General features: G+C 35.0%; 1 protein-coding gene across 1 annotated transcript in view; it reads left to right on the forward strand.

Annotated features, from left to right (window-relative positions):
• Lifr (LIF receptor subunit alpha) overlaps positions 1 to 22,629 on the forward strand; it is a 72,890-nt gene that overhangs the window by 30,098 nt on the left and 20,163 nt on the right. The window contains exons 4-11 of the mRNA XM_046422243.1: positions 76 to 215; positions 6,123 to 6,286; positions 10,445 to 10,619; positions 12,342 to 12,596; positions 15,438 to 15,567; positions 15,921 to 16,090; positions 20,920 to 21,065; positions 22,224 to 22,386. Of these exons, the coding sequence (XP_046278199.1) occupies positions 76 to 215; positions 6,123 to 6,286; positions 10,445 to 10,619; positions 12,342 to 12,596; positions 15,438 to 15,567; positions 15,921 to 16,090; positions 20,920 to 21,065; positions 22,224 to 22,386 (1,343 nt within the window). The remainder of the gene's footprint in view (positions 1 to 75; positions 216 to 6,122; positions 6,287 to 10,444; positions 10,620 to 12,341; positions 12,597 to 15,437; positions 15,568 to 15,920; positions 16,091 to 20,919; positions 21,066 to 22,223; positions 22,387 to 22,629) is intronic.

Raw genomic sequence — 22,629 nt, forward strand, 5'->3', positions numbered from 1 at the left:
TAAGGTATTTTTCACTGTTTTTTTGAAAATGGAACTACTAATTAAATCTAATTAAAAATGTTTCTTTTATTGCAGGCCCCGTTCTTGTTATCGATTAGAGAAAACAAACATTAGAATCTCAGCTCTTTCACCTGGTGATCATGAAATAAAAATAAATTCTCTACATGATCTGCAGAGTTCTATGAGCAAATTCATATTAAATGAAAAAAATGTTTGTAAGTATTTGAAAAGAAGATTGATTTTAAAGTAGAATGGGACCTTTGTTGGTACTGTGGTGCTTTGTCATTGACAGACACTTTTTGGTTCTGCGAATTTCATTTCTTAGGCTAATACTTTGACTTGTGCAGCAACCTTGCTGAGAATTATAGAGCACAGCTAGGATCAGGAAGGAAGCATACTTACCTTCTAGTCCAACAGAGTAGACCCCAGAACTGAAGGTCCTTCCCTCAGTGCAGTACCTTTTCCTTGGCTTCCTTTGCTCTTGATTCCTATACATCCCCTGGCATGTCTCAAATGCACCTTGCTCTAGACTCATCTTAGACCATCCCACTGGAGACTCCATTCCTTTCTTCGCATATCCTTGGGCAGGCTGTGCTTCTTTGTGGTGTTTTTTCTCAGTTCAGTTAATATTCCATTGTGTAATTAGGTATTTATCATGTGTCTCCTCTACAAGGAAATAGGGTCCATGAGGATAGGGACTTTGTCTTCTATACCAAGACTGCTGTCTGGAAGCAGGCATTTGTTACAAGCTTATTGATTCAGTGTCTCGGACATATGCTACCAGCAGATTGGTACTAGGATCAGGAATGCTGGATTAAAGACATCCCCGTTTGCAAAATAAATTCAGGCTGAGAGAGATGGACAGTTTGCTGTGCAACAGACTTTAAAATCCTGAGTATTCCTGTCTCTTAATGGGGGCAAGTGGGTTTGGCAGGTCCTGACAGCTGTGGTGGAACAGCAGCATCATGAGCAGCATCATGATATTCCAAGGAGTCTTTTAATGGTACTGTGATGAGTCTTGTAAGGTTGACTGACGTTGAAGTGAGAAAGAAAACAGTTTGGTGATTCGTCTAGTATTGTGGAATGGATGTATGTATGGAATGATCTATGTCAGAAAGAGCATAGGTTTTGAAAGAATAAGAACAAATATGCTGTCCAAGTACTTAGAGTCTTTCCTGTTTTCTGGTTGAAGTGTTGTCCACATAAAGTGCCACTTAAGCCATCCCTTAAGGTAAGAGAGATGAATCATGTATTATTTTCTTTCAACAGTTGGGAATATTTTCGGTAGGTCAGCCATGACCTCAATACCCAGAGAAACACTTTTAACACTTAAATACATTTTCTGTGCGTGTACATGTAACAGGTTTGTATTGATTTATAGTCTGCTTAACATAGACATTTAATAGAGTTCCAAGTTATTTCTGTAAACCCATGTTGTTGTTAATGCCTGCATAGTGTTCCATCAGATGGACGTGGCATAATTACTTAAAGAGCTCTGTTATCAACATTGATTTTTGTTTCCGGTTTATTAGTGTTATTACTAATGTTTTTTAAAAATATTATTTTTAGTGATGAACACAACATCTTTGTTTATTTTTATGTGGTGCTGAGGATTGAACCCAGTGCCTCACGCATATTAGGCGAGTGCTCTACCATGAGTTTCAGTGAACATCTTTTGTGTGTGTATGTTTGTGAATTTCTCTGATTTACTAGGATCAGGAATGCTGGATTAAAGATAGCCCCTTTTGTAAGACTCTTGATAGTCTTTGTCAGATTGTTCCAAAAACATTATACTTCTTTGCATTCCCACAAACTTAGAAGTATGCCTGTTTCCCCACATCCTTAGCAGGGCATTTATTTTTGCCAATCTAATCTAGTGACCCCAAATTATATCACTGTTGTTTCTTTGATTCTGTGATTAATTAAAGAAGAATTTGTCAGTTATATTATTTTCTGAACTGTCAGTTACAACTTTTCCGTAGCATTTGTCACCATTTTCCTCACTAGTTCACAGAGCTCTCCCTGTATTATTTGTTAATTGCCGTATTTGCTGCAGATTTTTTTCTGATTTAAAAATTTTAAAAATATGATGTTTTTCATACCATAAGTTTTCCTTTTTAATATGGTAGGATTGTTTGCTATTTGGGGGTTTTGGGTTTTGCTGACATGTTTGATTTAAATCTTTCATCCATCTGAAATTATTTTGTAGTCAAGTATGAGGAACCTGTCTACTCTAGATTTTTTAAAAATCCCTAGGATTTAAAAAATTTAAATAATCCAGATTGTGGTTATTTCAGAAGTAACCAAAGTCCTCATCTTGGAAGCCTCTTGATGGTGGTAGTGGTAATTAGAAAAGGTTAAAAAAGTAAATCAAGACAGGTTATAGGTGACACAGTCGATCGGTAGTTCATTGTTTCTTACATATCATGTAATTTATTAGTGGCACTTTAATAAATAATAATAATTTAATAAATAATAATAATAATGGGCCCAATGATAGTTAGAATAATGGTATTGGGATAAGAAAATTTAAAAGCAAATTAGACAAACATAAGCTGGAGAAGTAGATGCGTGTCTTGGTCTGTTTGGCCTGATGTAACAAAATACCTTAGACCAGATAATGTGTGAACGTCAGAAATTTCTTTATAGATCCGGCTTCTGGGATGTTCAAGATCAAGGTATTTGTAGATTTGGTGTCTGGTGAGGACATGTTCCTTATAGATGGCGTGGGAAGGGGTGAACAAGCTCCCTTGGGCGTTTCTTATAAGGCAAAGGCAGAGCCCTTGTGACTTTCACTTCCCAGAGGCCCCTCCTCATAGCACCTTTCCCCTTGTGGGTTAAGTTTCAAGAGTTTGGAGGGGAGTTCAGACAATAGCCGTGCATCAGCAAAACTTTGAGCACCTGTTGAATGTGATGACAATTTTAACTTGTTTTCTAGAAATGGTCATGTAGCTGGTCATTAGAGGATCTAGATTATTTGCTGCTAAATGAAAGCATGAGAAATTAAGTTTTCTCCAGGTGTAAAGATGGTTTCAAAAGTTTGCTTACTAAGCAAGCAAGGTTTTATGAACACTCATATCCATAGAATAAATTTTGTATTTCCCAAGGGAAAGGATAAAAAAGACTTTGTAAGACTTCTGGTGTCGCTTTTCTTAAAATAATCTGAAAATTTGGGTCACTCTGAGCAGGATAAATGTGGATCCTAAAAAAAAAAATCTAGGAAGACTCTTGTCTCCTAATGTTCTAAGGAAGACAGACCATGTAGGTTGTAAGTAAGCTGTTCTAGCTTTTAACAATAAATAAGACTTTCATTAAATTTCTTTCTGTATAAAAGTTCTGAGTTTCTAGAAAACAAGTTAAAATTGTCATCAAATGCCTATTTTAGCTCTACAGAAATGCAGATGACAATTCATTGGGAGCTTAGGGGAAACTTCCATGTCTGCTATGAAAAAAGGAAAGGAATAGTGGGATTTTAAATTCTTCCATTTGTAATCATGGCTGTTATCATTTAGCTTGAAATATTGAATATGACTTGTGTTTTGAAGCCTCCCTTACTCTACTAAAGTGTAAGTTATGTGGACTTTTTAGGGAGGGGAGCATTTTTTAAATAATTTTTTTAAGCTATAGACAGACAAAATATCTTTATTTATTTATTTATTTATTTTTATGTGGTGCTGAGGATCAAACTCAGTACCTTACACGTGAGGCAAGTGCTCTTTTACCACTAAGCTACAACCCCAGCCCGGAGGGAAGCATTTTAATGGATTAGCCTTGCCTCAGCTAAATAATAATCGAATGTTTCATACTATTTAAGTCACTGCATTGTGACGTCTCTAGCCTCTGGAAGAAGAGTGTGCTCCTGCAAGCCTCTTGTTCTCTGGTCATGCTGGCACCTGAACTTTCCCTCATCTGGCACTAAGTTAAACTTCTTGCTTCTCCCTGCACACTTTTTCTTTTTCACAGACACCTTCCCACTTCAAGCTTTTCCTACAAAGCACCCCCACTGTTGACTTTGTTGTATAGTTTAGACTTTAAAGTCACATGTTGTAGGTCTTGTAGAGCCGTACACATTTAATACAGATCCAGTGTAGAGCACCCTGTAATGCAAAATTTAGTAAACTTATTTTTAAGTTCCAGAACTGATTAATTTATAATGATTTGTATATTTAATATTCACCACACTGAGCTACCCTAACCATGTACTCTCCTGCAGTTTGGCACTTGCAGTGACTATTTATTGGCCCTTGAACTTCACAGGGAATGACTAAAGTGAGGTAAGAAAGGACACACCTCTGGGTTTCTTCCAGTGTACTTTCATCTTACTGTCGTTTGAGGAAGAAACGTGCAAGAGAACCTAAGACTCTCTGCTGCTCACATCTGACAGCCTGCATTTCATGGCACAGGACACACTCATATCTTGTTTTCCACTGATCCAGAAGTTCCCATAATTACCCATTCCTTAAGAGTAGGAAAATGTGAAGATTTTCCAGATGCATTACTCTTTCTACTATCTCTTTTCAGCACATGATGCACACCCCAGGTCTTGAGCACACTGTCTCTTTACCTTCTGCAATTGAGCAGAGAGCTTGTGGCTCTTTGCTCTGGTCCTCCAGTGTGAACTTTTATTTGGCCTACCTGTGTCTTTTTGGCTCAGTGATCCTAGATTTTTTCTGGTTTCCTTTGCTTCTAGATCATCTCCTATGTGTCCTTGTGGGTGTGTCTGGTTCCTTGAAGGTATAATTGTCTATCAGCAGCCCCTATGTTGAGCTCTGGTTGTTACATGTCTGTGTGTTTGTGTTTCTGAGTCTACTCTTCTAGCCCCAGTGTTTGCAGAGTTCTCTGCCCATGCCTCTTCTTCCTGGACACTTTGTCAGCCATAGCTGGTCTTCTGTGTTTCTTCACAATAGTTCCTGATTCCTTTTGTCTTTCTTGGAACCTTGAGTGAAATCTTGATTATTTCTTTTTCTTATTAGAGCAAATCTTCATTTCTATGATCCAAGCATTTCTTTGAAATGCCCAACAGATTTTTTCCTTTTGTTTCCATATTTGTCACTGTAACCAATAGGTCTGTTACTCTAGCCAGATTTCTCCAATGGCCTCCTCATGGACTACCATATCACTCTTGTCTCAGACCCTGGCAGAATGTGGCATATAATTGCTAAAGCACCAACCTTTCTTTTATTTGGCCAACCCACGCCCTGCGCTTCTGCACTGTAACCCATTGCCTGCTTATCTCAGTGCCTTGGTCATTGTGCCAGCCTTCCTGCTATTGAGTGATATCCATGACTGGGAATGGCTCATCAAATTCTGTGAGCATCCCCTACACGGTGGACTCTGACCCTGGAAGATGAGTGAGAAGACAGCGAGAAAACATGCAGAGAGCTTTCTCAAAGTGAGCTCCCTATATTTTGTCTCTTCTTAGGCCTTATCTACTGCCACACGAAGGAAGGACTTTTTTTTTAATATATACTTTTTTATTTATTCCTTTTAGATATACATGTTAGTAGAGTGTATTTTGACATATTATACATACACAGAGTATAACTTATTCTAATTAGGATCCCATTCTTGTGGTTGTACATGATGTGGAGTTACACTGGTCATATTTTCATATAAAAACACAGGAAAGTTATGTCTAATTCATCTACTGTCTTTCCTATTCCCATATCTTCTCCCTTTCCTTCATTCCCCTTAGTCTAATCTAATGAACTCTTCTCTCCCTCTCCACCTTACATGTGTTAGTATCCACATGTCAGAGAATATTCAGCCTTTGGTTTTGGGGATTGGCATATTTCACTTAGCTTGGTAGTCTCCAGTTCCATCCCTGATAAATGCCATCCTTTCTTTCTTCTTTAAGGCTGAGAAATATTCCATTGTGTATATACACCACATTTCTTGATCTATTTATCTGTTTTTTTTTTTTTTAAATGGTGCTGGGCGTGGAACCCAGAGTCTCCCTCATGAAAGGCAGGCACTCTACCACTGACCTCCACAAATTTTTAATTCTTGATTACTTTTTATCTAGGAGGAATATAATTAAAAATTGTTGATTAATAGAAGTATAATATTAAAAATCATTGGTTATTTATTCAGTTTTCTCTTCTGTTTCCCTTTTTTTAAAGCCTTAGTTCCAGACACTCCCGAGATCTTGAGTTTGTCTGCTGATTTTTCAACATCTACGTTACACCTCATGTGGAATGACAAGGGCTCTGTTTTTCCACATCACTCGAATGTCATCTGGGAAATTAAAATTCTACGTAAAGAGAGTATGGAGCTTGTAAAATTAGTAAGTTTAAACAAAAATAGTTTTTTTCTTATGATGTTAAGGAAACGGAATGATTTTTTAAAGCATTTTTAAGGTGGTATCAATTTATTGGTGGTACCATTGGTTTTTTTACATTATTAAGGAAATAGAGCAGATTTATTTCAGCATTTGTTAAAAACCATATTCTATGATTCATAAATCACTTGTATTACCAGTATAAAAAGTTCAGGAAATTAAGGGAAGAATACTCCCTTGATCAAGTGTGATGCTTCCACTTGAACACAATAAACAGTATCTTCATCTGCTCCTTCCTGTCTAGCTGCTTTAATATACTATCTTTTCATAAACAAAAGGATAGTATGCTTGTAATTCAGTCTGTTTTTTTATCTTTATGGAATAAAGATGAATGTTTTGAACATATCTGGCCATATAATAATTGTTGAAAAATAAATCAACCTGAATTTACCAAAACCTGAAATTATATATTTAGAACATGCTTTTTTCTATTTTTAATCCTGTTTATGAATGTTTTTTTAATGATCTACAATTAATTGGCTCTTAACCTAAGAGGCAATTAAGAATAGTTATGAAAAGTGTGACAGCTGCTATGTGGATACTTGAATAAGAAGGATGCTCTTTGAAGTGTGAGTGAAATCAAACATAGATGAAGGAACTCTTCTGTTCTAAATTGGTGCAACTCATTACCACAAGACACACAACAAGTTGGCCATAATAAGGAAGCAAAATTTCCCTAATTTAGGGAGAAATGTTTGCATGAGAAAATAATAGCAAAGGCCAGAATATGAGGACAGAACAAATTAATTTAAAATAGTGAAGTAAAAGAGGAAAAATGCCCAGGTAGGTCCATAGTAGATATGTGACATTTTTATTTATAATAATGTGTTACTGATATCATTATTTAAGTCAGAATTGCTACCACAAAAAAATAGCATCATAATGTGCTCCAAAATGAATGCTGTCATTTAAAAAATATTTTTAATTACAAATGGACACAATACCTGTATTTTATTTATTATTATTATTTATTTATGTGGTGCTGAGGATTGAACACAGCACCTCACACATGCTAGGCAAGCGCTCTCTACCACTTAGCCACAACCACACCCCAAATGTTGTCATTTTGTAATAGTTTAAAAATCAAGAACCCTGGGCATTAGTGTTTCATTGAAGGCACTTAACTACCTGTCGCCTCTGTGCACAGCCGGGAAGCCTGCCACAGAGGACCAGGGCAGGCTGGAGGGATGCCTGGCGGCCAGCCACCCCTCCCACACATTCCCCTTGGCTTTTCCTGGAGAGAAACTATTTCTACTTTTTATTTAATTGATTTTATTTTTTAAAATACACGACAGTGTAATGCATTACAATTCTTTTTACACACATAGAGCACAATTTTTCGTATCTTTGTATATAAAGTATGTTCACGCCAGTTCATGTATTTATACGTGTACTTTTTAAAATTTCTACTTTTTTAACTGATTCATTGATTATTTTTCTCCGGGTAACATGATATTTATTTTTTATTTATTTGTTGTTTTTATTTTAGTATTGAGCAATGTTTTATTAACTGCCACAAGGAAGATGAAAATTCAGTCCTCTCACCTTCCACCTCAGTTACATTCTCACATTCTGTCTCTTCTCTGCCTCTCTCTTTTTATCCCCTTCCCCTCAGTTTGCCAACTTCTTCCAATATGGTTCTGTTGTAATTTTTGTTAGAATAATATTTATTTTGTTATGGTTATACAAACACAATTTGCAGTCTCTTTTTTTTAAAATAGAACTTGTCTTTTTTTTTTTTTTAGTTGTGTTTCTTAGATTAATTAATTCAATCCTCAGTTCTCTCCAGGTGGTGTAAATCTTGAAACTTTTAAATATGCCAGGGATTTTGTCAGTTTATGTTTGTGCATAAATCTGTCTGAGCATCTCTAACTGGATTTCCAGTGTTTTTCACCTAAGGGCTCATGTAGACACTGTTGATGTATAGCACAGAGTATAACTGAGGCTGGTGGCCAGACGTGTCACAGGGCTCCAGCAGCCTCAGCTCCTATAGGCAACCCTAGGTTTGAAGTGATACCCATAATGCAGTGAAGTCAGAACATGGCATCTCTCAGCTCATTCGTTAGAAAGCTATGAGGCAAGGGTCTCCAACATCATCTGGATTGTTCTTTATACCGTTTTCTTGTTATGGATCCTCTTTTTCCTTCATTTCCTGTCTGTCTCTTATTTCTGCATATTGGTAAAAGCATATATTTTAGTATCTATTTGCTGTTGTAGATACTTCCTGTTGTCTGTACTAACTAGCTTGCAGATATAATTTATCTTCTTAATTTAGCTTTCAAAAAGCTTAAAAAGTCTGTCCATTACTATAATTGAGAAGATGCAGGACAATTAGAACTTTCATATATTACTATCAAGAGTTTAAAATGATACAAGATAGAAACATTGGTATTTCTGAAATGTGTTTAGTCTGCATTCATGTGTGATTGTTAGCTTTTCTAGGTATAGAATTATAGGTTGAATAATTTTGTCAAGATTTTGGAGGCATTGTTCCCTTGTTTCTTCTTAAGGATGCGTCTTCATTAATTATGCTCTACACTCCTTGGGCCCCTTTTAGTCTAATTTGTCAACTTGGGAGCTTTTCTTGTTTTATTGCTTTGATTTCTTTTTCTTTGGTTTCTCCTTTTTTTTTTCCTTGGAACTTACATTTTTAGAAATTGGACCTTCCAGGCTGATTTAATTGTCTTACTTTCCTGTTTTCCATCTGTTTTTTGCTTCATTTTCTGAAAAAACTTTTCCTAAACTTTTTCTTGCAACACTGCTATTAAATTTCTAATAATACATTTTTAATTTGTAAGAGATGGCTTTTGTCAAAGAATCTGATCTCCCTGCCCGCAGTGAATTCTGTTTTTATTTCATGGGTAGAGTATCTTTTCTTATCTCTGAGGATGTAAGTGATTTGATTTTTTTTTTTGCCCATACTGTTTGTTCAGGTTACTATTTCTCTTTGTTTTGATTTTTAACTTTCATATTAGAATTGTTTGTATTTTGATAGGCACCCTGGTTGCTGCTCATATTTATGTGAAGACTCAAAAAAAACCACACCATTTTTGGGGGGAAGAGTCCTGGGGATTGAACCCAGAGGCACTTAACCACTGAGCCACATATCCAGCTCTTTTTATTTTTTTGAGAAGGCATCTTGGTAAGTTACTTAGGGCCTCATAAAGTTGCTGAGGCTGGGCTTGAACTTGCAGTCTTCCTACATCAGCCTCCCAAATCACTAGGATTAATTAAGGTGTGTGCTGCCACAACTGCTCAAAAAAATTTTTGTTTGGAACTTTGCTTTGCTTATAGCGGACTCACTGACATATTGGGTAATAGGGTGAGCTAGCTTGATGGCAAACTCCTACTATTATTTTAGCTATTTTATCTTAATCTGTTCATATACCCACACAGATTTGTTTAGACTTCTAAACAAATGGTGAGTCTTCATCTGGCTGTCAGTATCCTGGGAACTGAATAGGGACAATGAGGCAGGCACAGTTTAGCAGTCCCATTTTTGGTATGGCATTCCCCAATCTCAAGTCTTCCAAGATCCCTCAGTCAAGAAGTATTCTGTTCTACTTTTCCAGAACATAAATCTCTCTTCTGCTGCCAGAGTGAACAAAGGTAGTCCTCCTTGAGACTTAATATTTAGCTCTCTTAGGTCTTCTAAGTCAGTTGCCATCATCTATCTGCTTTCCAGCTTCCAAAATTTTAGGGTGTTACTACGTTTTCTTTTCTTGTGTGTGTGTGTCTGTGTATGGGTGTGTCATTGTACATCTATCACTTTTTTTTAAAAAAAGTCTGTTTTCTCTTATTTTAGAAATATTTCAAGAGGTAAAACAAAGGAAAATCTACTTTTAACTGGAATTCCTAATATTCTTCCAGTAGATCTTTAGTTAAATGAATAATGATTATTCACTAACAATAACAGTAACAATAATGGTTATTGTTACTCATATTTTCCTTTTGTGCCTTACAGAAAACTGAAAGTTTTACAAAAAGACCACTTACTTTCTTATTAGATGGTTATTATATACAATCGATGGTGTTGTTCTGATCCTAAGGAAAGCAGAACATATCAGTCCTTGGCAGTACAGTTTTGCTTGTATTTCTGTCCAGGTAACATACAACACAACTCTAAGTGGTAAAGATGTCATTCGTCACTGGAGCTGGACCTCGGACATGCCTTTGGAGTGTGCTACTCATCATGTGGGAATTAGATGCTACATTGACTATCCTCTTTTCTCTGGTCGCAAAGACTGGAGTGACTGGAGCCCAGTGAAGAACATCTCTTGTAAGCTCGTATTTGAAAATTTGTTTGAAATGCATTAGATTTCTCAAGGGTAAGGTTTAGTTTACGAATTCAGTTCTTTGAACCCCAGTGGCTTCAGGAGGTTCATTTGGGGAGCTTCCAATCCTGACATCCCAGGAGATCTAGATTGGAAAAGTCTGAGATAGATTCCATGAATCTACTTTAAAATTATTAGGAAATTCTTTTAAAGTGATCAGATAAATATTAATATTTGAAAGTCACCAACATAGGCATTGAAGAATAAAAATTGTATGTTGGTGGAAATGAGATCAAAGTCTATATTTTTAAGAAATGGTTCCCAATCTTTGGTCCACAGAACAGATCCATGCAGGCTGCTAGTTATTGTAGGGAACAAGGGAAACTGCAAGCATACCAAAAATCATCTGTACATCAAATTCATGCATAGGTTGAATGTCATTAAGATAGAACAGGGCCAGAAATTTTATTAACAGTAAAATAAAGTCCTGAAGAGAGGTGGTAATCATTGTGGGTAGACCATTCTAGTGACAATATGGAGAAATGAATCAGAGCCAGGAAAGTAAGTAAATAAGGAGAAATTGGGGCAGTTGAACAAAAGACAATGAAAATGTAATCTGGGACACTGGGGTTTAGAAAAGAAAAGGGGGAAAGGTGTGAAAACACTGAAGAGGCAAAATTGGTTTGGGGCAGCTGAGTGGCTCACGGTACCATTCACTGACACAGAAAATGTATAAACAAATTAGTTGGGAAAGAAAAATTTGTTTTTAATATGTTGAGCTTGAGGCACTGAAGCATCTGGGTATCAGGGCCTCACAGGCAATTGGAAAGATAAGTTCAACATCCAGATGGGTTGGTGCAGCTGGGGAGGCCTGTTGGGGAATCATCAACACATATGTGATGTGAAATTAAGATGATTTAGGGAAAGATAATGGGGACCAGGGACACATCCTTTAGAGTTCTTGCGTCTGGGACAGAGGAAGGCCAGGAGCCAGAGGATTAAGAAAAGCACAGTAGCCCAGAAAAGTACAGTGTTAAGGAGCCTAAGAAGAGGGAATTTGAGAAGGAAAACTTTAGACAGCATACCAGATACCCTGGAAGTTGAAGGAAAAAGATGACTGAGACCATTGGATTGAACAGTGAGGCCACTGAGCCATCTATTAGAACTGTGGGGTAGAAGCCAGACTCTAGTAGAGTGAGAAAGGAGAATAGACTGGCTACTTGAGGGAGTGGTATGGCTTTAACCTACAGAGCTGGAATTAAAGAAAAAATAATTTTAGGATGTGGAATATTTGATCATGTTCAGGCTGATGGAAAGTAAGAAATCTGCCCTAAATACAGAGAGTAATTTCAAAGGAATGGAGTTAGTGATTTGGGAGGGGGGTGTGCATTTATTGTGTATGTATATAAACCCAATGAATCTGAACTTTTAATTTAATTAAACATTAACCTGTGACTTAGACATTGGCCTTGGTCCACTTCCGTCTTCAACCACTATCCTTTCATAAGTGAAGAAAACCACAGTTTTATTCTATCCTTGTATATGTCTTGCTCCTTTCAAACCTGCATGATAGAATTTATATTTTGGCCAGCATTATTCCAGAATACCTAACAAATATGTTCTGCATATAGTGGGCTATTTAAAAAATCATCTTGGGAAAAATTTTAATATAGAGACTATATATAAAAAGTATATCTAAAATATTGAATTCCTTTTGTTTTTTCTAGGGATTCCTGATTCTCAGACGAAGGTTTTCCCCCAAGACAAAGTGATACTTGTAGGCTCAGACATAACATTTTGTTGTGTCAGTCAAGAGAAAGTCTTAGTAGCACAGATTGGTCATAAAAACTGTCCCCTTATCCGTCTCGATGGAGGAAATGTTGCAATTGAGATCCATAATATTTCTGCTTCTGCAAATAGTGGAACAAATGTGGTTTTCACGACAGAAGACAACATGTTTGGAACAGTTGTTTTTGCAGGATGTAAGTATATAGTATTAAAGAGAGACTTTCCATTAACTTGTTTTGGTCCTCTGGGAGGCCTTAATTCCTTTTGTACAAGATGATTCTGTTTTGCTCTTACTTCTTTGTTCTTTAATATTAACAATTTACAAAATCCCTAGAATTCTTGCCTGTTTTAAAGCATTTTCTAAGTTTGTTTCCTCTAGAACTATTTATATTTAACATGTAGATTTTGCAGTAAGATGTGAAATAACTAACTGCTAATGTTTAACTTCTTAGCAGCTTTGTTGATTCAGGGGTCCTCAGTATATAGTAGTTCTTAATCCTACATTGCTTAGGAATTATGTAAGTTAATTTTCCACCAATTCAAGTCTAACCCTTTTAAGTACATAAATTTTAAAACTAGGATTTGACACAAAATCTTATAATAACAGAACATGTCTTCTCTTTTTATTTTTATTTATTTGGTATTTTTGCAAGCTGGGGATTAAATCCAATCCCTATTCATTGTTAGGAAAACACTTTACCACTGAGCTACATTCTCAATGCTTCTCTAATTTTTAAATAACATGTTTGAGGAGAACAGAGTGGCCATCGGATAGGATCGCCATGTTGTGTCCTGTCATTCAGAGTTACTGTTAGTGACATGCTTGCTCCTACAATCTAAAATTCTATATTTCTAGAAGTTGTGGTGGTGGACTATCCTACCTAAGTGGCTTGGGTTGTGTGTTCGGAATTCTTAGTTTTGACTTTAGGGATTTTTCTGCTTCCTCCCTGTGGCTTCACCTCCAGAAGCAATTCCTTTTTTTCCTGCATTTGGAATAATCAATCCTTGAGTTTCATGTAAGGTCTCATGAATAAAGTTGTGAAATGGATTGAGCAGATTTTATGATGATTCTTTAGACTGCTTAGTGATATTTCTTTTACTCTTTTATGAATTTTGTGACAAATCACATTCGGATGCTGATGTAGAGTCCCAAGGGAACAGCAAGATTAGGTGCATTTTTCAATTCGTGGTGAGCCTTACTCTCTTTTTATCTTCCCAGTAGTACATTTTGAAATTCCAGGGAAACTGAGGTTCTATCCAGATATAATTTTTATAAAATTCTACTTTCTTTTCCAAGGGAACTTTAGGAATTACTTGCAACATTTCTAATGAATGATCTTGGTGTCTAGGATGAGAACCTTTGATAAATGCAGTGAAATTGCTTGATAAGAGATAACAAAAAGTGAGCTGTACACTTAAAAGTATGAATGAAAGGTTGAAACTTTAAAAAGATGAGAATATGTACTCTTTCCACTTTCCACTGGTGTTATTTCAGACATCGTTTTAATCTTTTACCTTAATAAGCCCTTTTAGTTCATAATTTAACCTTCATTTATAACATCTGATGGTTGAAATATTGTGTGGTATTTGCCAGCTCAGAGCCAGTTGTAGCATTTCCCTCTGGGGTAGCCCTGCAAAACCTACCAGAGCAGGTTTTGTTGTAAATTAGGGATCAAGATTTAGTTATTTTCTTTCCCCTATGGATTGCCTTTTAACCCAAATTTATTAAAAAGAATTTTATAATCATCTTGTTAAAGTCCCCATGAACACACATAGACAATCAAAAACTGCTAGAATTTTTATTGGAATTACATTGAATATATAGATTAATTAAGGAGAATTTTAATTTTTACAACATTGAGTTTTCTAAATCATGAACATGGTATCTCTATATTGATTTATCTTAGTGATATTAAATCTTATATCTTTTGCTAAATTTATTTCTATATGCTTGATGTATTCTGCTGTTACTAGAAGTAGCTTTGTTTTTAAGTTTTCATTTTATGTTTGCTGGTATATAAAAATACTTTTACCTAACTGCATTTGATTCTTTTATAAATTTACTCCTTCTGTCTTTCCTTCTGTTTCTTTTTAGTTACATTATTTGAATTTTTAGTATTTCAACTTAATATATATACTAAATACTAGAATATCATTTTAAATACATTCTAGATTTTTGGTGTGTGATTAAGTTGTTGAAAGTTTGACCTTACACTTAAAACAACTTTTGGAATAGATGTCAGTATTCAATTGTTAAACTCTCAATAAACACTCATTAGTCCTCTTGATGTTAAAATGTCATCAAAGGACTTTATTCTTATCTCTATGAAAAATATGTAAATTTTTCTAATTTAGGTTAATAAACTAAAAAACTTTTAAAATTTTGGTTTTTTAAAAAATAAAATTATTTTACAGAATATTTTTACAATAGGTAGTTGTTTTTTAAAAATACTTTCACCTAAAGTGACAATAGGAAATACCAGTTAAACACAATTATAGAAATATCCATTTCTGTAATACCTAATGTCAGACTATAGCATTTTCATTTATCACTGTAACATTCTCACAAAACAAACAAAACTGCCTTTTTTCCTTTTCTAGTCCTGCCCCAGCAAAACCGGGAGAACAATTTTTATAACATGACTTAGGGTGACTTTTAATGTACTTAGTACTTCTTTTCAGTTCACAATATACAGATGATAAATGATGATAATTTAATTTTTCCTAACTTGTTGGATACATATTTCTTTGAGAATTTTGGTAAACTCTGAAATAGGACTTAAGGAAAAAAGTGATGATTTTGTTGGGAATTTCTGAATGAAGAGGCACTTTTTGGTTTACCTTAATCCATCATTTCTCATGTTACAGCAGGATGAAGATTCCTGTATTGTTCAGTTGTAAAATGAAAATAGTAAATTATTTATTTTTTAAGGAAATAGTGCGCACAATGTCATTAACATATTATAGAACATTACATTTTCAGCAAAAAAAATATATGTAATTGTATGTAATACTTTTTTTCCTCTTTCTGTTAGATCCACCTGATAGTCCCCAAAATCTGAACTGTGAGACACATGATTTAAAAGAAATTATATGTAGCTGGAATCCAGGAAGACCGACAGCATTGGTGGGCCCTCGAAATACCAGTTACACTTTATTTGAAAGGTAATGGTAGGATGTCATCTGGTGGATGTGACATAGGGAAGTGTTCTGTTTTATTCCTATTGTGAGCAAGATATGAAACTGAATATGCCATATAAAATTGTATGTACTGTAAAAACTGTAGCATAACCACATATAGGTTCAATGTCATGTCTCTTAAAGTCTAGATGGAAGGACCCCCAGATGTGATCAGTTTTTTCCTGGGTTATTTGGCCAATTATTTCCTATAGTATACACAGCTTCTCTGAGTGTATAATATATCCTTAATTAGAAAAATAAACTTTATGTAAAGAATAATTATTAGAAACTTGCTTATTCATTTTTTTCCTGCAATATTTATCTCTTTTAATTTATAGTTTTTCAGGAAAATATGTTAAATTTAAAAGAGTTGAAGCACTTACAAATGAAAACTATCAGTTACTCTTCCAAATGCTTCCAAATCAAGAAATATATAATTTTACTCTGAATGCTCGCAATCCTCTGGGGCGATCGGCATCTTCAATATTAGTTAACATAACTGAAAGAGGTAAGCTATGGCATCAACCAGTGTCTTAAAAATAATTAAGAAGTAGTTAAGTGCCTTGGTGTTAACAAAAATACTTCTAGGGATTACCAATTATTTAGAGTTCCTCAATTTTACAATTTTATTTTAAGAGCTTTAAAATTAATAATTTCTCATTTTACACGTTATTGACTTTAAAAATAAATTTGAATTAGACATTTTAAATAGAACCTAGTTTTGTCTAAGAGTTCTTGATTTCTGAAAAGTTGTTTGCCCAATTTTTAAAAACTTTTATTTTAAAATAATTTTTGACTCACAAGTTGTTGCAAAATTAATGAGTTAGAACCTTTCGAAACTTTCCCCTGACTTTCCCTAGTGGTGGCATATTACATAACCAGTACAATATCAAAATCAGGAATTCAACACTGGTATAATACTCTTACGTAGACCACTGAACTAGACTACTCACCTTGTGCAGTTTTTATGTTATTTATTTATCTGTGTGTGGGGGTGGGGGAATCTGTGGCAGTTTATCCCTGTAAAGCTTCAGGTAACCACCATCCCAGTGAAGATTCAGAACTGCTCTGACACTACAAAGACCTTTCATGTACACACACAAACACTTAGCATCCCTGTCCTTTACAACAGCTGACTGTTCTTTATCTCAGTTTTGTCATTTTGAGAGTGTTATAAAAGTGAAATAATACAGAGTGTAACCTTTTGAAATTGGCTTTTTTTTACTAAGGATTAGAGTTAAATCCTGGAGATTCATCCACATAGTTTTGTTATCAATAGTGATGGTTTCTGAATTTTTACCATCCTATGAATAGATAGCTTAAAATAGACATAAATTATTGATGTTGGCATTTATTCCTGAGGTCACTCCATGTGCATTAGCTCCATGCCAGGTATATAATCTGCTGAGCAGGGCACAGAGACCTTCTTTTAGGGACTCACAGTCAGGGGAGAAAGGGCTTCAATCACGTGCATTATCAGATAGCCTGGCTAGTGATGGGGACGATCCTGTTGCCTTATTTGCGAATATGAGTCAGATTTATTCACTATTTCTTCCTGTCACTTTTATTTCCTGATTCCTTCTACGATTGAAAGGCTACATTTTGGAGTTGAATGGTAGTGTTTGTATTTGTTTGCCTTTTGCCATTGCAACCTTATATCCCACATAATTCTTTCCCACCACTCATGTTGGCCTATATGTGATCATCACCATGATGTGTGAGGTTCTTAATGTGCCTTCATTTCTGCAAAAACCCCATCCTGAAAGGTTTTCTACATCTCTTCTGCGGGTTTTACTCAAACGCTCCATGTGAAGCTCACCTTACATCCTACCTTCTTTGTAAGACTTCTCCTTCTGTTGTACATTTAAATCCCTGTGGCTCCTGACTTTTGTACCATGCATCTAGGGCCTACCATTTTTGCTCTTGTCAGGTTTTTTTTTTTGTTTGTTTGTTTATCATCCTTCCATGATGTACATTAGAAATTCCTTAAAGGTAGAAACTGACCTTACCAACTTTTAGTATCCTCAACACCAGCTGAAGAACCTTGAGTGTGCTTGGTGATTAAAAAATGTTGATAATAATGTCAGCAGCAGAAGTGAAATTTATGCAGAAAAAGTGAAAATTATGCAGAAGTGAAATTTATTATAATTTCAAGCAATGAAATTGAAGATGCTGTCAAAAGCCTACCAAAAAAGAGAAGCTCACACGACCAAATGGATTCTCAGCCAAGTGCTACCAGACCTTCAAAGAAGAATGAACACCAATCCTTTTCAAATTATTACAAGAAATAGAAAAGGAGGGAACCCTTCTAAACTCATTCTATGAAGTTAGTATCACCCTGACACCCAAACCAAAGACATAGCAAGGAAAGAAAACTTCAGACCAATATCCCTAATAAACATAGATGCAAAAATTCTTAAGAAAATTCTGGCAAACCACATACAAAAACATACTAAAAAGATAGTGTACCATGACCAAGTGGGTTTCATTCCAGGGATGCAAAATTGGTTCAGCATACGGAAGTCAATAAATGTAATTCCTCACATCAATAGATTTAAAGACAAGAATCATATGATTATCTCAATGGATGCAGAAAAAGCATCTGACAAAATACAACACTCCTTTATGTTCAAAACATCAAAAAACAAAACAAAACAACAGCAAACAAACAGGGATAGTAGGAATATACCTCAACATTCTAAAAACTATATATGCTAAACCAAAGACCTCTAAAAACTGGAACAAGATAGGGATGCCCTCTTTCACCACTTTCATTCAACATAGTCCTTGAAATCCTTACCAGAACAATTAGGAGGGAAAAACAGGATTCAAATAGGAAAAGAAGAACTCAAACTATCCCTATTTGCTGGTGACATTAATCTATATATAGAAGACCTAAAAAAAAACTACCAGAAATGTTCTAGAACTCATAAATGAATTTATCAGTGTAGCAGGATACAAAATCAACACCCCATAAAACAGTAGCATTCCTATACACCAATCATGAATCCACTGAAAGAAAAATTAGTAAAACTATTCCATTCACAACAGCCTTAAAAAAAAATACTTGGGAATCAATCTAACAAAAGAGGTGAAAGACCTCTACAATGAAAAGTACAGAACACTAAAGAAAGAAATTGAAGAAGACCTTAGAAGATGAAACCATCTCCCATGTTCTTGGTTAGGCAGAATTTATATAATCAAAATGGGTATACTACCAAAAGTGTTATACAGATTTAATAACAACTCCTATAAAAATTCTAATAACATTCTTCATAGAAATAGAAAAAGCAGTCATGAAATTCATTTGGAAAAACAAAAGAGTTCTAGAATAGCCAAAGCAGTCCTTAGTGAGAAAAGGGAATTAGGAGATATCACAATACCTGACCTTAAATTATATTACAGAACTACAGTAACAATGTAGCATGGTATTGGCACAAAAACAGACATGTAGACCAGAGATTCAGAATAGAAGACACAGAGACAAACCCACATAAATACAGTTATCCTAAACAAAAGATAAACAAGCAGGAGAAAAGTATTATCAACAAATGGTGCTGGGAAAACTGGAACTCATATGTAGCAGAATGAAATTGAACCCCTATCTCTCACCCTGTACAAAACTCAACTCAAGGTGAATCAAGGACCTAGGCATTAGACCAGAGTCCTGTGCCTAATAGAAGAAAAATGTAGGTCCAGCTCTCCATCATATCAGCTTAGAAACTGACTTCCTCAACAAGACTGCTAAAGCACAAGAAGGAAAATCAAGGATCAATAAATGGGATGGTATCAAACTCAAAAGCTTCTTCATAGCAAAGCAAACAATCAAGAAATTGAAGAGAGCCTTCAAAATGGGAGGAGATCTTTACCATCTGTAATCATACAGAGCATTGATCTCCAGGATATACAAAGAACTCACAAAAACTGAACACTAAAACAAACAAACAAACATAAAAACCAAATGACCCGGTCAATGAATGGGCAAAAGAACTGAACAGACACTTCACAGAAAAAGAAATACAAATGGTCAAAAAATATATGAAAAAATGTTCCACATCTGTAACAATTAGATAAACGCAAATTTAAACTATACCAAGATTCCATCTCACTCCAGTCAGAATGGCAATTACCAAAAACACAAGTAACAATAAATGTTGGTGAGGATGTGGGGAACAAAGTTTCACTCATACATTGTTGGTGGAAATACAAATTGGTGCAACCACTCTGGAAAGCAGTATGGAGATTCCTCAGGAAACTTTGAATGGAACCACTCTTTGACCCAGTTAGCACACTTCTTGGTTTATACCTAAAGGTTTTAAAATCAGCATACTATAGTGAAACTGCCACATCAGTGTTTATAGCAGCTCAATTCACAATAGCCTAGGTGCTCTTCAACAGATGAATAGATAAAGAAAATGTGGTGTATATACACAATGGAATATTTCTCAGCCTTAAAGAAGAATGAAGTGATGGCATTTGTCAGTAAATGGATGGAACTAGAGACTACCATGCTAAGTGAAATATGCCAATCCCCCAAAACCAAAGGCCGAATGTTTTCTGATATGTGGATACTGACACATGTAAGGTGGGAAGGGAAAGAAGAATAGAAGTTCATTAGATTAGACTGAGGGGAATGAAGGGAAGGGAAAAGAACAGGAGAGACAGTAGAATGAATCGGACATAACTTTCCAGTGTACATGTATGAATATATGACCAGTGAAACTCCTCATCATGTACAACTGCAAGAATGGGATCCTGATTAGAATAAGTTATACTCTGTGTATGTGTAATATGTCAGAATATGCTTTACTGTCATGTATGTATAAAAAGAACAAATTTTTAAAAATAAGGAAAATAGTATGCACAATCAGGCTGATGTAAACACTACCATTTCTCCTTTCCAAATGTGTGCATTCTAGAAATGGTAAAATAAGTTACTAGACCTCAGGAATTTATTTTGTTGTAAATTGTATGGAACATATTATTTGGATTTGATTTTGCATGATTGTTTTTACTTTTATTCTATTCCCCGTCCCCATACTGGGCTTTGATCTCTTAAACTTTTTAGATGATATGTGGGCTAACTCAAGTAAGACTTCTTTTGAGAAAAAAGAAAAAACAAAAAATCCACTTTTTAAAAGCTAACATTTTTTTTCTTCTTCAAAAAAGAAATAAAGAAAGTTTGTGGATCCCACAGAATGCCGCGTAGAATATTGTTCTTTAGCACTAATGATACCTCCTGGATTTTTGTTTTCTTTGGTTCTTGTTTGCATATTTGGAGATAGTGGTACTTCTTTAAACAAATGTTTAAGGGAGTATTAAAATTTCTATTTACAGTTTCTCCCCATACTCCTACTTCATTCAAAGTGAAGGATATTAATTCAACAGCTGTTACACTATTTTGGCATTTACCAGGCAACTTTGCAAAGATTAATCTGTTATGTGAAATTGAAATTAATAAAGCTAATTCAGCACAAGACTTGGTAAGTAAGATTTGTCTCCAAACATCCCTTTTGGTTATTCTGGGTAAAACACTTAGTATTTAAAGAAAAGTAAGTAAATTGATATGTGCAAGCACTCAGATTACAGTTATTTTCTAAGAACCAAGAAAGACATTACATATCAGTATAATATTAATACTCTATTTAGTTTACAAAAGCAATTATAATGCTGGGTATTATAGAATGGCAAGTTTAGCTTTACTACTCAGAATGCTCCCTAGTGTATAGCACCTGCCATGTAGCTGGTGCTCAATGAGTTTGTGAGTGAATCAATAGTTTTTGTTGTACACTTTACTGTCGGTTAATAAACTAATTGGCACCAAAGAATAAAAGTGATTTTTTTAAATTGAAAAGTGCAACAATGGGACCAAATCATAATTGGTAATTATAAGTCAAAACATGACTTTTCAGTACATGTTAAGTATTTAGGTTGACTTTTCTATCTTTTAATTTGGGTAAAATTTAAAATGACTAATGTTATACTTAAATATTCACTGGTTTCTAGAAATTCTGTCAAAATGACAAAATGTATTCTGAAAATCTTCCTTGTAATAAGTGCAGAGGCTTTCTTGAGGCATGCAGATTCCAAAATTTGTTTAGAACTACTTCATTTAAATTTTACTGGTTTAGTTTAAGTAAGTTGTTGCAGGACTATTTATAGGATGGCTAGTGCCATAATAGAGGTCCTGAGTGACCCAGAAACAGAGATGCATAAAAGTCAATGTCTGCTTCCAGGAAGCTTTCAAATACCTTCTGAATGATACTATTTAATCCTCAAGATCATCTCAGACTAGTGATTGCATGGTCACTAGTCATTGACTCATTATCACAACTTGCATCTGCAACACAACTTAATTAACCATTGTAACTTAGATCCAGTATTTACATTTAAAAGACACCACAATATTTTATTGCTACAATGTAGCATAATTTCATTGACTTGACATTTCATAAGAATTAAAGTGCTATAGTAGATTAACTCTATTTGGTATTATAATTGCAAACTGTTATGGCCTTTTTGAGTCAATATAGGTTATAAATGTAGGAGGTTTCTTACAAAAAAATCTGTGTATATGAGTACATAGATGCATTCATACACACATGGCATATACATGTACCTGTTTATTTGTTTTCAAAAAGCGGAATGTCACAATCAAAGGAGTAGAAAATTCAAGTTATCTGGTTGCTGTGGACAAATTAAACCCATACACTATATATACCTTTCGGATTCGTTGTTCTGCTGAAACTTTCTGGAAATGGAGCAAATGGAGCAATGAGAAAAAACATTTGACCACAGAAGCCAGTAAGTTAATGAAGAGGCTTGTGACTGCTTATGATTTGGGGGAGGTGGGAAGATGTGAGAAAGGCACCCAGGGACCACTCACAGACAACCGTAAGGTGATTTGAATCTCCGAGGCCTTGTGTTTTATAGAAGTTGAGATTTTAGGTCTTCTGTTTCTTTTTCTAAGTAGATGCTACTGAACTGCCTTACATTATATTGAAATTTCCAAATATCCTACAAAGAAATGCAAGCACCACCACCTCA

This window comes from Marmota monax, unplaced genomic scaffold, assembly GCF_021218885.2.
Source record: "Marmota monax isolate L192 unplaced genomic scaffold, Marmota_monax_Labrador192_F-V1.1 WCK01_AAM20220418_F8-fsc00077, whole genome shotgun sequence".
Lineage (NCBI taxonomy): Eukaryota > Metazoa > Chordata > Mammalia > Rodentia > Sciuridae > Marmota > Marmota monax.